Source organism: Oreochromis aureus, linkage group 14 (genome assembly GCF_013358895.1).
Source record: "Oreochromis aureus strain Israel breed Guangdong linkage group 14, ZZ_aureus, whole genome shotgun sequence".
Classification (NCBI taxonomy): Eukaryota; Metazoa; Chordata; class Actinopteri; order Cichliformes; family Cichlidae; genus Oreochromis; species Oreochromis aureus.
Genome location: NC_052955.1, coordinates 30,062,456 through 30,082,737, shown reverse-complemented (window position 1 = coordinate 30,082,737; position 20,282 = coordinate 30,062,456). Strand labels below are relative to the sequence as shown.

General features: G+C 40.5%; 1 protein-coding gene across 5 annotated transcripts in view; it reads right to left on the bottom strand.

Moving 5' to 3' along the window:
• rap1gap2a (RAP1 GTPase activating protein 2a) overlaps positions 1 to 20,282 on the bottom strand; it is an 89,853-nt gene that overhangs the window by 14,932 nt on the left and 54,639 nt on the right. For 4 of the 5 annotated variants that reach the window (XM_039622807.1, XM_039622806.1, XM_031754497.2 and 1 more), the window contains 2 exons: positions 7,164 to 7,248; positions 868 to 903 (listed from right to left, as the gene is read on the bottom strand). In XM_039622807.1, coding sequence (XP_039478741.1) covers positions 868 to 903; positions 7,164 to 7,248 — 121 coding nt within the window. Of the gene's footprint in view, positions 1 to 867; positions 904 to 3,029; positions 6,394 to 7,163; positions 7,249 to 20,282 lie in introns of those variants that run through there. The other variant, XM_031754499.2, reaches the window with a different exon arrangement.

The following is a 20,282-nucleotide window of genomic DNA, read 5'->3' as shown; positions in this document are numbered from 1 at the left end:
AGTTTAAAAGAAACAAATGGAAATGTTATAATTTTGTTGGAGGGAACTTTTTCTATTTTTCTGGTATTGAATATGCTGCATTCAGGGGTCACTGGATAAAACTGGCATTCCTTAACTTTCAGCTGCAAGTCAGTTCACACCTCTTGGATTCTGAGCGAAGAAAGTCTAATGACTTAAAAGTATGGGGCTTTCTATTCTTAACCTATTAACGGTTCCACTGTCTCGACCCAGTATGACCACCTAATAATTCACTTCTTGGACATCTAATAATAAACCCGCATGAGCAATTATCTCTGTCTGAATCTTCCTTTGGTCATATGCTCCCTTTTTTTTAATGTTTTCTTTCCTACCTTATTTCTCTTCCTCCTCACCCTTTTTAACCCCGCTCGCCCAACCCCATCTGTCCTCAGACAACTCAAAGCCTGCACCCTTAGGGCCCTGTGGAGGGCACAAAGTGGTTGAACACAGAGAGAGAGAGACAGACTTTGTTCAGAACAAAAATAAAATCAATGTATTCCACACAGAGAAGGAGAAAATAGTCATGCCAGTCCAGATCTTTGTGTGGATGTTCTTCTCTGCCGCCTGCATGCCTATTATCCAATCTAAGACACATGCGGCGATGACTTTCAGTGATTAAATCATCAGCGTGAGCCCTATTCAAGTATATGTTAAAGCTGATTTTGGTCAAAGAAAAACAAGGTGATAGGAGGAACCCTCTTATGGCAAAAAACACGCTATTATAGCTCAGTAGTGCTGGCTGAAGACAGGGAAAGAATGGAGGAAATAGGGATACTGAAATAAGGAAATGATAGAGGGACAGCAGCAGAGAAGGAAATGGCATTCAGAGGAATGAAAATATCGTCATACCTGCATCTTTTCCAGCATGTCGAAGAACTCTGCGGACTGGAACAGAGACGAAATAGATTACAAAGTATCTAAAACAAGCTGAAAGAGAGCTCAACTCTGACTGTCAGAGGACGACAATCTACTGACACCATTTAGCTGACAGCAGTTCAATCATCGCCCTTTGGTTGGCTTCAATTTACACCTCGCACAAGTGTTTTGACATTCAATGCTCAACCTAAACGTCTGCATTTAAAGCCCTGACAATGATAACATTCATCTGCAAGAGTAGATTGTGCCGCTCCCTCCCCTCCACGGGATCAGCTCTGCAGCGTCACAGAGGGCTGGGTCAGCCTCTCACACCCGCACGCGCTCACACAGTGATAAGAAACCACTTCCTCAAACAGCAACACTTACTACACAACACACAAACCAGCTTCCTTAAGTGCACTCACACACACACAGACAATGCCCTGTTCCCACGGGGTCTCCGCCTTGCCACATTAACAAGCTGCAAGGGTGATAATGGCACTCACGGCCTTTGTGCTCAGATTTTGGCACATATATAATGTGCAAAGCAATGCATGGAGAGTTTTAGGTAACAAGTGTGTGTGAGCTTTGACTCACATCACAGGAGATACTGATCTCTGACCCCAAATTAAACTTGCCATTAATAAAAGCTGGTTTAAACACAGAAGTTGACCAAAGCGCCTCTCATCATCAACTCTATAACTGCAGTGTTGTGCTTCCTTTTTAAACTGCTTCTGCAAAAACAAACAAAGTCGACTAATGCCTACTTTAATTATATTTGACAGCTAGAGTCATGCTGGCACATGTGAAGGAGTTTTTGCTACATTGAGCAGTGCCCAAGGCAGCTAAAAAGACACGCTGTAGCAGATCACCTTTGCAGCGTCTCAGTGGGCTCTTGGGAGTGCAGACAGCATGTTGAGTCTCCAATGGTGTCAAGACAAGTCCAAAGACAAGGAAGCCCTATCTGCCTTTCTGTTCCACTGTCAGTCTAAAACATATCTCTACATGCCTACTTCCCTTTTCTCACCGTTGCTTTCTAATCTCAGTGTGTCATTATACTAATCTGTCCCCTATACTCTCTTATTACTCAGTCATTTTCTCTTTTCTTTTATTAGCCTTTTTCTCTCTTAGTTTTTCTTGCCTTGTCTCTCCTGCTCACACTCGTTCACTCTTTCTGTGTTAGCCCGGTGACATCTGGATATCTTATTTCCCATGGCAACCTGTGGAGGCTGCCACGATCAGCCTGTCTGTCTGCCTGACTGATTCAATGACTGACAGATTCACTGGTAGCTAGAATTCACACATACTCATGCTAATCATGAACACAATCACCCAGACACTGACAGAAATGATGACAAAGCACAAAAAAGGTAAATGGGAACTGAACTTGCTCACATTCTTCTTCTGCTTTCTCTCATATATATTATTATTATTCTCTGAATATCAGAACATTACGTCTGCAGCATTTGCATGGCATTTCTATTTGAGTAGTCCTTAGTTAAATGCACAGTGTGAAACTGCCTTTTTGGGTGAAGGGATGGACTGAAACTAAAAGCCCTGACCTCTCAGCTATCAGGTGTACATGAAATCCAACCATTAGAGAGTTGAGAACGCGTTGTTAAACCCCCCCAAAAAGTCCTCGCAGCATTGCTCGGCTTTGTCACACTTGTGGCCCAATGGCACGCAGCTGAACTGACACGCATGTGTAAATGTGATATTTTAGCTCTGTGGTTGCAAAATGTTGCACACGTGGGTGTAAAGCGGCTATGAATAAGGCATAAAACTGTAGAAAGTTTAAGAGGGTGCAGAGGATGCCGCTACCGCAGTTATAACACTGCAGTGACTTGAAGACGTGAAGTTTGACTCAATGTGACATACGCCTATTTCTGAAGTCACAATATAAACAAATATTAGCTGCAAGACGAGGTAACTGATTAACTTAGCGGCAATAAAAGTAAAGTTTGAACACGTCTGATAGCTTCAGTTAAAGTTCACTTGCTTTGATGTTGTATTTACAAAGAAATGATAAGTTGGTATGAGCAGAAACTTACTCATCTGCATTCATTCATTCATCATAAACTTGCGCGCCAAGTTGAAAAAACTCCCCATTACACATCAAACTGTTGGGACTTGCATGGTAACCAGTGCCGACTTACCTTGAGAAGGGCAGCCAAAACATTTGAGTCTTCAAGTGTCCCTGCCTTCCTCTTATTCTTACCCTTCCTTCTACATTTTAGAAGAGCACTTCCCTCTCCCACTCGTTTATAATGTCTGTTTTGCCTTCAAACATGGCCACTAAAGCTTAAACAGGAAAATCAAGTAAGGCAGCAAACTGAATTGTTTGTCAAAGCAAAACAGGTCATGCCAATGTTTATGTGTCTGACACACACACACACACACACACACACACGCTTAGCCTTACCCTAACCATCCAAAATGAATGCCTAACCCTAACCCTTAGCCTAAACCTAACCATAACATAATTGTAAATCTGACACTAAAATCTAATTTTGAGCCTCAAAAATGCCTTAAAACTTGTATGGACAGGCATTTTGTCCTTATAAGACTGTTGGTCCTCACAAGTATAGTGACATGCCAATTTTCTGTCCTCACAAAGATGCCTAAACAAGTACACACACACACACACACACACACACACACACACACACACACTGTAAGTCATCCAAGATATTGCCAAGTTTGGTGTCGCTCTCTTTGAAGACTGTTGACTATCAGCATCCATACACATTATTAACGTCACAGAAGGAAGTGCCTGAGTAAAGTATTGTACAAATACAAACATTAGATCATCTGTAAGGAAGAAATTCCAGGCACAAACTATACAGTCTCTGCTTTAACATACACTCCCTAAGCCAGTCTACTGCTGTAAACTGGTGTGGATAAATTAGAGTTAAAGCACCAAATACATAATACATAATACATGTACTCAGTATGCTAACTTATAAATTGATCATGGGCCACTTTGTTAGGTACACCTGTTCAACTTCTTGTTCAGAGCATTCTCATTCCCGACGCGTAACATGCCGACGATTTGTAACGTCCTGAGGTGTCCCAGGGGAATGTGAAAGGTAACCTTCCGAGTCCCTATGATATGCACCTGATTGTGGATGGAATCCAATAGAATGATGCTCCCGGCGGTAACACACGTTCCAGCAGTGTATTCCAGTCCTAACCCTAACCCTAACCTTATCCCTAACCTTAACCACAACCTTAATCGTGTTAGATAGTGTTTTCCAGAGCGATTCATGAGGAGAAAGTAAAATAAATGTACATGTGTAGATTCAGTCCAAATGGTTCTCATGTTTCCTCCTGTTTCTGAATGAGTAACATAGGAATGTGTTGGGTGGCCGAAAGAGTAACTTACCGACTATTTGTCACATGTAATATGTTACACTTTGGGAGTGAGAACGTGTTGTCTTGTTATAGGAAATATCTAATCGGCCAACGAGATGGCAGCAACCACATGCACTTAGGCATGTATTTATGGTCAAAATGGCCTGCTTAAGTTCAAACCGAGCATCAGATGGAGAAAAAAATGTAATGGTTGTTGGTGCCAGACAGGCTGATCTGGGTATTTCAGAAAATGCTGATCTGCTGGGATTTTCCCACACAACCATCTCTCGGGTTTACAGAGAATGGTCTGAAAAAAAGCCAAGTGAGCGGTGCTTCTCTGGGTGAAAATGCCTTGTTAACGTCAGAGTTCAGAGCAGAATGAGTCAGACTGCTTTCAGCTGATAGGAAAGCAAGAAAAACTCAGATAACCACTTGGCATACTCTGGTCTCCTTAGTTCCAGCATGGTTTAAACACAACAGCCTATTTGAGCATTGTTGCTGACCATCTCCATCCTTTTATGAACACAGTGTGCCCATCTTTTGATAGCTGCTCCTAGCAGGAAAAGAGAACATGTCACAAAGCTAAAACCACCTGAAACTGGCTTCTTGAACATAACAAGGAGTTCACTGTTCTCAAACGGCCTAGACAGTCACCGAATCTCAATCCACCAGAGCACCTTTGGGATGTGGTTTAATGGGAGATTCATTTCACGGATGTGCAGCACACCGTTGAATATGTGCCACCGAGGTTTAAGGAAGTTAAGAAGTCAAAAAGAGTGGCAAGGTTTACCTAATGAAGCGGCTGGTGTGCATATATGGCAGAATAATGTTATATTTACAGCTGATCAAGAAGGGGTTATTTGTTTATAACATTTAGCATTTTGGATCTGAATTTCAAAATAATCACATCACATGAATGCAGCGTTATATAAGCTTGTGAGTGGCTTTTGACTGTAAAGCAGCAGAAATGGAAAAACTCAACAAAGCAGAAGTACCTCCGAATTGTACTTAAACGCATCACTTGAGCAAACAGTTTTCCCGCCACTGCTGCCTAAACACGTTTGCTCCTGAGCTGTCCTCTGACGCCTATAACCTTAAACGCTTTTCCTAACCACGTAAAGAGCTTCTTACGAGTACACCTATCTAGCAATTAAAAAACAAAAATGGATAAAAGCAGGATTAGCGCCGACACGGTGCTGACAAAACGGATTTTATCAACATGTGCTTTGCAATCTGAGAAAGGAGACAAATGTTTCTACACAAAAGGCACGGATTTGCCGTAAACTGCAATTATAAGAAATGATATGTTTCATACGTTCACTGCCAGTGTGACTTTGATGATGAGTATCTCGCCATTAGGCCACTCTAGCTCACAGCAAAATTGGAGGCTGCCGTTTGATAATTACAAGAAATCAGCCACACATCAAGAAGGTAATTGATGCCTTCTGTCTTGAGTTATATTTCTTCCCTAATTTCTCTCATATATGATTCCTCTGAGAGCATAATTTCAGTTCAGTCGTCCCTTTCTCACCGTGGACAAACTCCCATTCAGAGGACTCAGTAATGATGGCTTGCTTTGAGGTTACTATCCTGACCAGGAGCCATCAGCTACTTCCTCACCATGCTAATCTCCCTCCATACAGAATGTATTCTTCCTTTTTGTCATGCTGAAGGAAAAATGGAAGAAAGATCTTCAGCTTTAGTGTGAGAGTAGTGCAGAGAGAGTGCTGAATGTCTGACAACATCACACCTCACACCACATGAGTCAGTGTAACAGCACCTGAGGAAGATGATCATCTACAGCCAGATGGATTTTATTTGGTATTAAGATCTGTAGTTTAGCTACGCTCTCATCTTTTGTTTTTCACTTTGGTTCTCAGTTTGAAGACAATTCTTCCTGGTCAGGATGCATTTGGTCTGAGAATGGGTTAAATGGGGTCCCACTGTAGTAGACCATGATTCAATTTACATCACAATTCATTTTTAACAACAAAACTTTCTATCTGCAAAAGGAAGCTCACAGCAATGTCAAGCATAGAAGAAAAGTGACATCAGGTCCTCGAAAACCACTTCGTGCTGTCATATACGGAAATTTCCAAGTGCCAGTCAAGGTAACAGGAGCCAAGGTAAAGTGCACACTCAAATGAATAGACATTTCCTTTTACTGGATGTCTTGTAGAACGCATCCTTCACTTTCCTGTAAAATTTTGAGACAAAATATAAAGCCAAGATTTAGAGTACGGTAGCGGCACAGATGAGCATTCATTGTATCTCCGGCTCTTATTCTGCTTGCCTCCAGATGTAATCCCCTTTTTTTTAATGGCAAGCAGACATTGGAAAAAGAAGGATTACAGTACTCCACGCCTGGAGGAACCGTCACAGCAAAATAGGCAAAAGTGTGACTGAGATTACACAATGACATCAGCATGTTTACGTTCTCTGAGAGCAATAATAGATATAATATATAATAATAGATATAAATCATGAACCTGATTTGAATCTTTAAAAAATGATAGGTTTTAATTTGTGGCATAGATAGCAGATGCTGTGAAAAGCATAATAACCTGTATTCACCTGACATTTAGTCAGGAGAACGATAGGAAGACTGCTATTTTTGTTTGCAATAATTTGCAAGAGATAGCCAGAATCAGCTGAGCCATGAGCTGATGGGGACTGGCACTGAGATCAGCTGATTTGCCGGGATTGTAGCTTTGCTTGGCTTTGGCCTACCCGAACTAACACTGTGCTTTATTTACGTGCACAAATATGTTCTTTTTAACTTTTGTAACAGTGGTGTTTGTCACTGTCTCTGAATTGCATGCTTGTTAAAGGGATTTCACACTGAGAACAATCACAGTCAGCTGATTTAACACATGTAGACAAACATCATATTCCACTATTAGCAAACATGCGTAGGTGTGTCTGGCTGCTCATACCTTCATGCTGGGTGGTGCAGTGCGGGGTGGTGATGGGGGACATTCTCCTAAAGGGACGTTGGAGATGTTCAGCAGCTCCTGTTTCCTGGAGAGGAGAAGAAGAAAAAATGAAGAATAAATACTAAATCTTTTTTGTTTTTCTGGAACACATTTAAAGGTGTTTCTGCAGTTTAAACAAAATCCACCATGATATAATAGTAGTAATAAACAATTTTAAAGCTGAACTGTTTGAAATATGCAATATTTCCAAGTTCTCTGCCACAGAGAACCTGGAGAGAGATTAGAGTCCAAAAAAGACAATGGAACACAATAAATGCATATGTCTAGCTTTTTTTTTTTTTTAATGTGAAATGACTATGCCCCTTTTTTTTGTTCATTAGATGGAGCTATCGTAGCTCCTCCATCCTTTCATGCAGCAGTGTCAAGTGGTCATGTAATGCAGAAATAGTCCTACTCCTTTCTTTTCTGTAGTTAAATCAGCAGTGCACCTTGATGTTGGCAGATGACACACATTTTTTATGAGGCTCACATTACAAAAAAAAAAAAAAAGATGGAAAATCACAGCCACATCTCCATTAGCCATATTTTGGGACACACCCAGAGACAGCCCTACTTGTTCTTCAGGACACATGAAAAGCCCAGTTCTTTCCACAGGCACGGTGATCACACAACGCAGCGCTGTGTTCACCCTGCGTATGCGGCATGTTAGCTCACAGACGGCGGATGATGTGTGAATGTCAGTCGTAAGGAAATACAGACTGGAGGAGTTTATAAGGACTGAAAAAAAACACCCGTCATTTTCTTAGACATTGTTCATTGTTCTCTCTCTTTTTGTTCTCTTTACCCTAGAGCAGGGAATGACACTGTTGCCTTTTTTCCCCCACTGACCTGTGAAAAGGAAAAGCTTGTCCAGACTAAGGTCTCTGTGTAAACCCCCGCTGTGTGTCTCTACAGCACAGTGGCACCTATCTCTCTGTCCCTTACATCCACACCTGTGCACAGGGATAGAGGGAATTTGTATCCGCGAGAAAAGCAGGGAAAGATGTGGAGCCGTTGTCCTTGCAGCATGGGCTGTGTCTTTGAGGCAATAAAACTAAGATTGCATCACATCAGATAGCTACCGCCCAGGAAGGGAGAGGACGCTTTGGGACAGCAGAAAGAAGGAAGCAAAGAAATAAATTAGGAAGGTCATAGAGAATATCTGTGCGTGGGACAACATGTGAATAGAAGGTTTTGATGAAAATGTGGTGTGTCATACTCTAGGAAGGCGCTATTAAAATCAGCCCCTATGAAAACAGGATAATACACAGTTTCTCAACAGACTCCTTAGAGGAGAGCTCCACCCTGTAAGCTAGACCTAATACCAGCAATAGGGGTGTGAAGGTCAGAGTTTGTGAATGAAAGTCTGGATAATACATTAAAATTACATCTCACCGCATAATAGCTTGCTTGTTATTTTTAGGAACATTGGCTTCCTGACAAATCATTAAAGTGAGGGTCAGACTGCGACCACAAAGTGCCCATCAAGGAGGTATCATTTAGTAATTTCCTCCAGTGGTAGATATGTATCGTGTTGTTATGACAACACCTCCTATCTGCACTCACCGCGAATGGATGAACCTTGTCTTTGATCTCCCTTTCTGTTTAAGTTCATTAGAGCCAATTAAAGTTAATTCAATTAAGGTGGATTATGTTTTTTAACACTACTGGCTCAGAGAAGCCCAGAGAAGGAAATATGAGAAGGAATCGAGTGTGAATGGAGGCAGGGGGAGGTGAGGCAGCACTGGACGCGTCATTTATATTACGTTTATATTGTAAAGAGGTGAGTGAAGAAGAAACACTCAGTACATCATGGGAAGTGCCAGGAGCCTATGCCTAGTGTAGCTAAAGGAGTATTCATGGTCACCCGATCCAGCCCTAACAATATGCTCTATCAAAAAGGAAAGTTTTAAGCCTAATCTTAAGAGGTTGTCTGTCTCCCTCAACTGGGAGCTGGTTCTTGATTAGTGCACTGCCCTCTAGTGGTCATTTTTTGTGGCTCCTATAAAACTATTTTTAGCTATATTAAAGAGTTTCTGAGATATGAGTTCACTTCTTACTTGAGAAAGTGAATGCGTTAACAAAATGATAAGGCTAGGTATGAGAATTCCCCTTCCAATATGCCCGATGATACGTACGATTTCAAACTGACATTTGGAGTCTTTGAACTTGACTTGATTCAACAAATATAAAAGTTTAACATACGGTCGAAAAGACAGATATGAAGCCTGGTGAAAAGAATTGAGGTCCTCATGGTCCCCAGTCAATATGGCTTTTTATACAGTTCTGTGGGCTGCCACAGACTCCAGTGGCACTGGAAGAAATTACAAAATGATAAAAGATGAGATATATAAGAAAAGGAAACATTATGGGTGTCCTGGCACCAGTTATCAGCTGTCAAGTCTGCTCCCGAGCCTCTGACTTTGTCATGAGGAAGACAGAAAAAGATAGAGCAGAGAAACTTTTATTTAACATGTAATCTTGTAAGTTTTATCAAGCAATGGATGGAAATCTGAAAGAAGAATCTTTGAGATTTCTAGTTATTCCTTCAGAAACTAGGACACTTTTTAAAGGCCCTGGTAGGTTTCGGAAATATTGCTGTGTATTCAACTTTGTGACTCAGATGCAAAGATAAACAGAAGATGAGAATTCTGGGAATAGGCACTTTTTTAATTAACAAGAGCTGTGGTCAAAGAAAAACTAAATACCTTAAAAACTACAGTGTGGTTAAAAAAACAAAATGCTGGCCTGTTAGGTAGCTCACAAGGCTCTGCAAGCAGTGTTGCTGGTACTTAGAATGTGAATTTTCTTTGCAAAGTTTTGCATTTGCGGCTGTGCTTCTTCCTCACACCGTCTAAAATATACATGTTCGATTAACTGGTGGTTCTAAATCGGCAGCGTGACAGTATGTGGTCTCTTTGTATTAGCCTTGTGAAAGACTGCTGACCTGCTTTGGTCTACCTCACCTTTCACCCTGTGTCAGCTAGGACAGATTTCTTCCTATCACTTGGATAAACGTTTAAGGAAAGGGGAACAACATTAACAAGTAAGCACTCAGGCTGTTATAGGTGAGATCACAGGGTCAAATTGCATTCATTCCTCTGGCTCCAAGCTAACACGGATAATGTGCAGCATTCATTTCTGAGTGAGCAAATGGGCAGTGACTGCCACACTGTTAGATTCTTTTAATACTGCTGGGGAGGAACAGCTGTGTGGGTCTGTGGGCTCTGGGTGCTCTTCCAAGAACTGGGTAGTCACATGTAAAATATCCATTCATCTATCCACAACAATAAAGTGGTTATTTAAACTGCAAAACAAAACAAAAAAAAGGCGATTGTTGGATAAATTAGGTGCACTGTAACTTAACTCGGCCCTCTGTCACCTGGAGCTAAGATTAAGAGGTTGTAAACTCGCAAAGAAAAATAGGACATACCATGCTCTACATTTACATCAAAACTAGTACAAGCTGTACCGTTCTTGTACAGCAGTGCGTGCCTATAATCCTTCTTGGATTTAGCTGGTGCTAATTATGGCTAATTCAACAGTAATTACATCTACACAGTCATCATGTTTATCTAATGACGATGTCAGTAATGTGTGTGTGTGTGTGTGTGTGTGTGTGTGTGTGTGTGTGTGTGTGTGTGTGACGAGGCTGAATGAAAGGCCCATAAAAGAAAAAAGGCTTTAATACATCTCCATTATTGATTAAACCCTCAAGATTAGATTTGGAAAGCGGGTCAACGGGAGAGCTATCCAGGACATAAAAGAGTGTTTGGGGAACAAAAAAAAAAGGGGGGGACAACATCTCTAAATGACTGACTGATCCTAGTAAGGAGATAAGGAAATGAAAAGAGGAAATCAGGACGATGGAGAGAGCTGAGATGATAAAAATAAAGAACAGCGGACAGACACAGAAAGACCGGGAAGAGGGTGAAGTGCGGGTCTCTGGTATGGAGCCCTCTCCCAAGGGCTCATGAATCAGTACTGTTTCCAGTTGGTCTTAATATTTGTTAGGAAACCTGATAAGGAGCCTGATCTTTGTGCTGATTGGCCAATTACATGACTGATGGTTCCTGTAATGGGGTTAATACAACTGTAATTGGACACAAAAAAAGGGAGAAAGATGGTTGAGTATTGGGGGGGGGGGCAGGGTACACAAGAATCCATCAACCCTAATGTATATTGCAGTAGGCCTGTAATAAGGAATTACACCGCACAGCACAATCTGCTGCAATGTCACATATCAGACCTGACAGCTCCAGCCCTGATCAGTACTTATGTTGGCTGATATCGACAGGTGGCATGCAGACAACCTGATTCCTTTTGACTCATATACTCTGTAGTTAAGTAAGGAAGTCATGAATGGATCCTAAAGAAGCCATGATGGTATTTTATGAATGGAGCCTAGAGTTTAGATGTACAAACATAGTCGCTAAGTGTAGCCTTGAAAAAAGGGCTCCGGTATGGATGAAAACTAAAGTTTGCCATCGTCTGTTTAATCTAGTTTCCCATATTAGCTGTTCCCAAAAGTCTACTCCACATGTAGATTTAAGAAACGGATGCATGGCTTAGTCAGCTGTTTGCCATGAAGACTACAGGCATCCCAGATATGCACGGATATGTGTAGAGGTCAGGAGAGAAGTAATTATGAGGCAACTGCAGCCCAAGTCACCGGCTGCTTCCTGCGGGAACATCATGCCTCGCCCTCTCTGTCTTACTGCGACATGAATAGATACAAATTTGGCAGCCGGCAGGAGATTAGACCGTCCAGCCAGACAACCTGAAACACTCTCATTATCAATAAGAGGGGGAGACAGATAGCGAGAGGGGGGTGAAAGGAGGGGAGGAGGAGGGAGCGGCATGTCTTGTATCCCAAAAAAGAAACGCTGCTGCATTTCTAAATCACTAGATAAATTTGTTCAAAAATAATGGCTCCTTCATCTACAGAGTTGGTGCACTGGAGGGAGACGAGGAAGTAAATAACCTTTTCATTTAACCGTTCTGCTGATAGAGTACAAGAAAGTAAATGGATTCGGTGTTCGCGTGTGCCTCTATGTGGATGTGTGACACTCTCCAGACCCTGTTTTAAGAGCAAACACCCACCTGAAGATGCACTCTGTCATTATCACCCTCACAACTTGTTTTTGTGACAGACTGGAACTCTCACCCAAGGGCACTCAAGTATTCAAACACACAAGCTGAAAGCTCTCTGGCTCTAAAGGAAAGACAGTTTGCTGTAATAGTAGAGACAGTTGTCTTTGCATTTCATAGACTAAACCATAGTGACAGTTTACGTATACCCGCCAATTTATTGGGTACACCTTGCTAGTATAGGGTTGGACCTATTTTGCCTTCATAGGTGCCTTAACTCTTCATAGTAACGATTCATAAATGTGCTGGAAAGATTTTTTTGAGATGTTGGTGCACGTTGACATGACATTTGATGGCTGCCCATCCTTTATGCAAATCTCCCAGTCAACCACATCCCAAAGCTATTCTATTGAACTGAGATCTGGTGGCTCTACAGGTTATTTTAGTAAAGAGAACTCAGTTTGACATGATTTCAGCTTTGTGACATTGCACATTATCCTGTTGGAAGCAGCCATCAGATGATGGGTACACTGTGGTTATAAAAAAGATGAACTGGTAGGCTGTGGCATTTAAACAATGTCCAGTTAGTACTAACAGGTCCAAAGTGTGTCAGCTAAATATCCCTCACACAATCAGATCCACCACCAGCCTGAACCAGTGGTACAAAGAAGGATGGATCCATGCTTTCATGCTGTATATGCCAAATTCTAGCCCTACCACCTGAACATCCCAGCAGAAATTATGAGTCATTAGACAAAGCAATGTTTTAATATTATTCTCCAACTTTAATGTGTTTGTGTGAATTGTAGCCTTAGTTTTCTGTTCTTGAGTGACAGGAGTGGCACCGGGTGTGGTCTTCTGCTGCTGTAGGGTTGATATGTTGTACATTCAAAAAAGCTCTTCTGCGTACACTGGGTGTAACCATTATTTGAGTAAGGTCAACAGTCTAGCCATTGTCCTCTGACCTCTGATATCAGCATTTCTCACTGAATATTTTCTCTTTATAGACCATTCTGTGTAAATGATAGAGATGGTCTATGTGTATAGGGCATAAATTATGGTTCATCAAACCAGGTAACCCTTTTCTAATCTGGTGTTCTCCAACTTTGTTGAGCCCTTAGAGTAATTGTAGGCTCAGTTTCCTGTTCTTAGGTGACAGGAGTGACACCCGCCGTGGTCTTCTGCTGCTGTAGCTCATTCGAGGTTCAACAAAGTATGCTTAGATTCAGAAAAGATGCTCATCTGCATAATTTGGTTGTAACGAGTAGCTATTTGAGTTACTGTTGCCTTCGTATCAGTTTGAAGCTTGCCATTTTCCTCAGAACATGTCTACATGTCTAGATGCACTGTGTTTTTGTCAAGTGATTTGCTGATTTGCATTAATGTGCATTTAAACAGGTTTAACAAAGTTAAACTACTATACAACATAGACATATTTGTCTTTTTATGTTTTATTTATTTATATTATTTATTGTAATTTGCACACATTAGAGAACATGGTATATCTGGAGTGGATGATCTAGAAAAAAATGTCAACCTTGAAGTGAAATTAACCTGTAATAGCTTTCAGCCTTATTCCATTTATACCACCTATGCATTCAGAGATGCTCATTCAAAGCTTTTATTAAGCTCTGGTCTTCATTCTCCAAGACTCTCCTTGGTTTCTGGTCATCTTTCTCCTTTTTAACCTGACTCTTTGGTTCTCTCCTCTCCTAATTATTTCTGCATTTAACCCAAGCATCAGATTAAACACATGCCAGTGAAGGTCTTGCCCTCTCAAAGGCCGCTGACTCTCACCCTGGGAATCTATGACCGTCCTGTCAAGGAGAATGGTGTTTAATATGCTGCCATGAGTCTGCTACCCTGGAAAAAACCCCCAAAACATCTACTGACTGACTGTAACTGTGCCATTTAATATGTCTACCACATGCTGAAGCCAGAGGTAGTGACGAGAACTCTGACTTCTAAGATAAAAGATGTGCAATAAACCAGTGTGTCTGACACACAAGCACGCTTTGTTGCTCGACACTGAATTAACCATCTTAACACCAAAAGAAAACACTACAAGCCAGTAAAAAGGTTACATATTGTAGCTTTAGCCTCTGAAATGTCAGTGTTGTTCTCTGGCTCACTGCACCAGTGCTGCCAGGAAAGCTCCGTTAGACATTTATGTGTATTTACCTCCCAGCAGCAGAGTGACACTGATAAAGGCCACGGGCTGAAAAACGTTTGTTTCTTTTTCTTCGGCCGCGCTTGGTGCAGTTAATGACACTTTGTTTGGATATCCCAGCAATTCTGATAGTCACCGGTCTCCGAGGTGATGACGTACTTTGTGAGTGCATTAGCCTGCGGCCATTCGATCAAGCAAACACCAGAATATTAGCACAATTTTAGCAAGAATATGTAATGCAAACTCCTCACTGAATGAAATGTCATTCCACATGGGTTCAGAGAGGGTGTCCTGTTAGTGCTCTTTATTTTTTCAGCACTTGTACATCCCCTGGTGTTATCTAATGATGTATCCCCAGAAAGATTCACCTGTCTGTCTTTTATTCTTTTTAATTTTTGTCATTTTTAATCACACTTCTGTCACATATATGTATCAGTGCATTCATCTGAAGCACAGATAGTGCATTAATGAGACTTCTTTACTTTTTTTTATTCAGATGATCTGGTTTGTTATCAAAACTTTTTATTTAAGGAAGCAAGAGTTTTTTTAAATTATTAATATTATGATTATTTGTCTTCTTGCACAGCACTGCATTGCAGTGAAAAACACAGTTACCTGGCATCAATTGCTATCACTGTCATATCAGTTGAAATGCCTCAAATCCTGCCTAATCCTATTCATTTTGTGGTGTGTGGGGGGGTACTTCCTCTTTATCATTGCCCGCTTTTACCCAGTGTCACTGACTTGAGTCAAAAAAAAAAAAAAACTGAGTTAAGCATCTGTCGGATGACACTGAATATGTCTCTTCTCCGCTAGCTCCACCACGTCGGAGTACTTGATAACCACACCAGTGCAGAAAGGTCCTGGAGAAAAATGGAAAGATATGAAGACAGAGAGGCAGAGACGCAGAATGAATGAATACCAGACAGATCGCTGAAAGAGAGAAGGCCAAAGAGCGAGGTATGGAGAGCGAGAATAAATGAATCTGCAGACTAAAAATAGCTCTCTCAATCCCCTGTGCAGAGCTGGGTAAATAGGGCTGTCTTGGGTGGGTCCCTGGGTACTTGTTAGAGACAATACCGTCTCATCCATTACACTCAAAGACAAGGTTGTCTGTCATACACACACAGTATATGTTCACACAATTTCTTCAAGCAATATGAAGCATATTGGTTTTTTCATTCACCCAAAAAATCACACACTAATGTATAATAAAGCCAAAGTTTAGGTATACCTCCTTAGACAGAGCTAATTAGTTTCTATTGGACTTTGTGTAGTGTCATTTGTTGAGCACAATCCAACATGATCCTAAACATTATTTTTAACAAAAATTAGCTTGTTGAATGCAACCCCTCCCAAAAAACAGAAAGGCACTCAGCTGGTATTCACAAAAAAGAGTGAAACGCTGTTTAAAAAGGGGATTAATTGCGGATAGCGAAGAAAAACACTGCGAGAAGGACGAATGGAAACATGAGTGAGTCAGTGAATAAAAGCGGAAATGTTAAACAGCGGGAGGAGGAGAGTTTGACAGCGAGCAGAGGGAAGGAGCTACGGCAAAAGGAAAAACTTTGTAAGGTTGTCAAGAAAAGCAGCATGAGAGACTGTAGTTTTAAACAGTAACTGCACTTAATCTCTTAATGAGGATTTCTTTCTGTTAGCACAAATGTTTAAAATCTCCCATTGGCTACGGTGAACACCTATAAGGAGTCTCAGATTTTCTTTTCTGCAAAGTCATAATAAAAAAGAAAAAGAAAACAAAGAAATCTCACTGAACATTTCAAACGTATGCAATCATTCGAACAACTTTAGCTAGGAAAATAAGGTTTCTCATTATAAGAGCAGAACTGAACATTTAAACAATCTGCATGGCCATTTGTTTTCATTTACTTTTACAAAACCCAAAGAGCAGAACTGCAAGGAATGAATTTCATGGTTCCAGTAGGTCTCACTGGAAGGAGAGAACCTTACATTAGTTTACAATATAAAGCACCTTGAGGTGATTTGGGGCTTTATAAATGAAATGGAATTAAATTGAAAAATTGAATTGAGCTAAACACCTGGAGCTAAAAACCTGGAGCAAATGAATACTTTAAAGCCAAACTAAATTTGCAGAACATATACTTTCAACCTGTGAAACAAGAATCTTTTGTGTATGTGCACAGAATCAAATGAAGTAATGTTAGGTTGAAAAAGTCAGAAAATGTAAGGTCAGATTGTTAGCACTAATTTCCTTGTTCTTCAGTGCACTAAAAGAGCAAATGTTTCCTAAGGGGCTTTTACTTTTACTTCAAGTCTATTTTCATAGAACTATGAATTCATCAAGTTGCAGAAGAAAGACAGTTAGTACTGTAAGTGGAGAGTTAGCTTGACTAGTTACCTACCCTCACCATGTGTTACACGTGTTAGGACCCTACAGGACCACATTTTGGCTTTAGAACTGTTTTCATGACATAGATTCAACAAGCTGGAAACATTCCTCACAGAGTTTGATCCATACTGATATGACAGCATCAGGCAGTTATTGCAGATTTTTTGGCTGCAAATACATGATATAAATTTCAGGTTCCTACACAACCAATGGTGCTCCAATGGATTAAGATCCGGCGACTGCGTAGGCATTAACAACATTCAGGCACCAGCAGCAGCCTGAATGTTGTGAATGCCAAATTCTGACCTTACTATCCAAATCTTGCAGCATAAATTGGCAGTTATCAGACCAGGTAACATTTTTCATATTTGTTTTTGTCAAACTTTGTTGAGCCCCTACAGTAACTGTAACCTCAGTTTCCTGTTCTTAGCTGACAGGAGTGTCATACACTGTGGTCTTCTGCTGCTGTAGCTCATCTGCTTCGAGGTTCAGCATGTTATTAAGCAGAGATTCAGAAAAGATGCTCTTCTGCATACCTTAGTTGTTGTAATGAGTGGTTATCTCAGTTGCTGTTTCCCCCATGAGTATGGAGCAGGCCATTCTCCTCTGAATACATCTATATACTTAAATACACTGAGTTGCTGCCCTGTGATTGGCTGATTAGGTATGGGTTTATCTAGAAAAGTAGTCAGGGAGTGTAAGGGCTAATAGTAGCTGCCATGTAGAAATTTCAGTGAGCAAAATTGGTAACTGTCAATTGGCAACCTGCTTTTGTGTATCCTTCTCTGAAGATTTTTTTGTTTTTTCAAAAACTACATTTTTGTTTTTTTAAGGGGAGTAATCCTACTTTATTATTGTATACTTTATAAGTGTTGCACAAAAAGAGGAAGCTTGCCAGGTGGAGCAACAAGAAAATACAGGAGTTTGGGAAACATTTAATGTGACCTTTAGGCATAAAAAATCCTTCTGCTTCATCTGGTTTTTGAGATGTCTTGTGTTTTGTGTAGGGGTATCTCTAATTTTCTTCTTCTGGTTTACTGCTTTGCAAACTGGGTTGTCACTGGGAAACCAGGAAGGTTTTTCATGATGTTTGTAATCTGATAGCATGATTTATTTTGCTCCATCACAAATACTTCAACCACCGCATGGCCCCTGCAGGACACAGCTAGACTCGATGAGACAATACAGGACGCTTGTTAAATAGCAACATAGCCATTTTAAAGTGTATCATGCTCTTCAAAGAGACACAGCTCTTAAGTTAGTTTTTGCTGTCCATATCAAGGACCCTCAAACAGAAGGATCCCAGCCACTCAGCAGTGTTTGATGAGATTTTCTCTTAAGGGACAACAAGTGTTGAGATACTTCAAATCAAATTAAACCTTCTGAGTCCAAAGGGAAATACAAGGGTTTAATACACCGAAACAAGTCGGACATCTGGGATAATCACACAAAACTGCAAGACCATAGCAAATTATTAAAAACAGTGGCGATGGCAACAGACGAAACGGCAATAAAACCATTTTAAAACACAAATCTGGCACATGTGAAACCTCCTAGACTTAGAGCTCAGGAGGTAAATGTATATGAAAATGTTTAAAATGTTCGTGCTCATCCTAAAAAGTACACCCCCACCCCCTCCCAGCTTCTCTCGAGCAGGAATCTGAAGGAAAGGCTTTCATGGTTAATTTATGGACCTACCTGTTCTAAGTGTCCTTGACTGCCCCTACCTACTGCCTTTTATTATGCTAAAAAAACAGTCTGGTCTTGGCTGTCCGTGTAAAGAAGTACACATCAAACCGTTGAAGGATAAAAGAATGAAGGGTTGCTGTTTGAGAAACCTTGGTGATCTTAAAACAATCCCTTCCAACACCAAGGCTTAAATATAGTGACAACTGAGTGGAATCAGTACTCGTGTCCTTACTTTCTGCTAGATCGGACAGAATGTTTAACTTGTTGCGCCATGACACAAAATCCTCCTCCACAGGCCGGCAATATTATTCCACCCAGTCCTTGTGGGCTGACTAATAACCGACTCATCAGCACATTTTGTTGTGTGTCCGTCCTCATCATTCCTGTGACAGTTGTTATTATAAATAATATATGTAAGGTGAGAAAGACCTTGTGAGGATCTCTAAAGAGACTGGATTTTTGAGGGAGAGTGTTTACAGCCACTCTGATATGCTGGCTGAATCAACAGTTTAAACTAGAAGGAACAAGAATGTCTGAGATGCAGATGAAGGTTTATGGGGAATGATAAGACTAGAGTAATGATTGACTAGGCTTTTATTGTTGAATTTCTCTCAGTTGTTTAAGACCCTGTGCAGATTAGATGGTTATCCATACCTGTTGTTTAAGGAGCTTACCAGCCTGACATTTTGACATGAGAACGATCCAACTGGGGCTGAATTGTCATTTTTAATAACTGTGTTGGAATCAATGTGCATGTATTACCCTTTTCGTAGACAAAGGAATAGCCTGACATTTTGAGAAATATGCGTATTTGCTTTCTTGTTTAGAATCAGATGAAAATATTAATAGTACAATATAACTTTGTGCAAAAGACTAAACAGGAAACTGGAGCTTTTTGGCATAACTTTCCAAGGGAGGTGGAAACAAACAGGAAACCACGAGCTTGGCATCAAAATCTACCTAAAACAACATTAAATCTCACTTATTAAAAAACTGTATATTACTAATATGTACATAAAATCAAAGGCAACCCTCAAGCTTCTCTGTATTTCAAGGCTAAAATACACAGCAAATTCAAAAGCTTTAAATGTTTTGATGTTAGTAGACTTCATTTCATTTTACTCAAAGTAGAGTCAGATTATTTTAATGTAACTCTGAGTTGTAAAATAATATTAGTTAAAATCAAGTGTTAAAAATGAGTGTTTCTATATCAAATCTGGAGGTGTTAGAATGGAAACACCTCGTGACCCCCTAAAGGGGCTATGACGCTAATAGTGTAAATTCACAGGCTCCGCCCCCAGCATCACATGTTCCAACCAAAGCTGAAGCAAAGCCATTTCAGAGCATGTTGCTCTCCAGAGTTGTTTGCCACGCTTGGTAAGTCATTTTTTTCTGAGATTGTTTTAGTCATTATTATTAGCTTTTACTTCTGTGGCTTTTTTGAGTTGAGACAAAGCTGTGAAAGGCATTAGCCACGTTGCTCTGTGATAGCATAATAATCTGTTTTAGCTCGCTGAAATTTATTGTTTGCAGGCAAATACTATAGCCTTAATAAAAAGCTTGCATATGAATATTCAGTCAACTCAAATACACCTAAAACAATGTTTAGACTGTGAAATGTTGGCATAAAACTATGGCGCTACTTGAAGCCTGAAAACTATCTCCCACAAAAACCGATGTAGGAAACGGCAGTAGCAGATGTGTTCTAGGGTTAATATTTAGATCCCTTCAGAGTTTTGAGCATATGATTTAGGTAAAAATT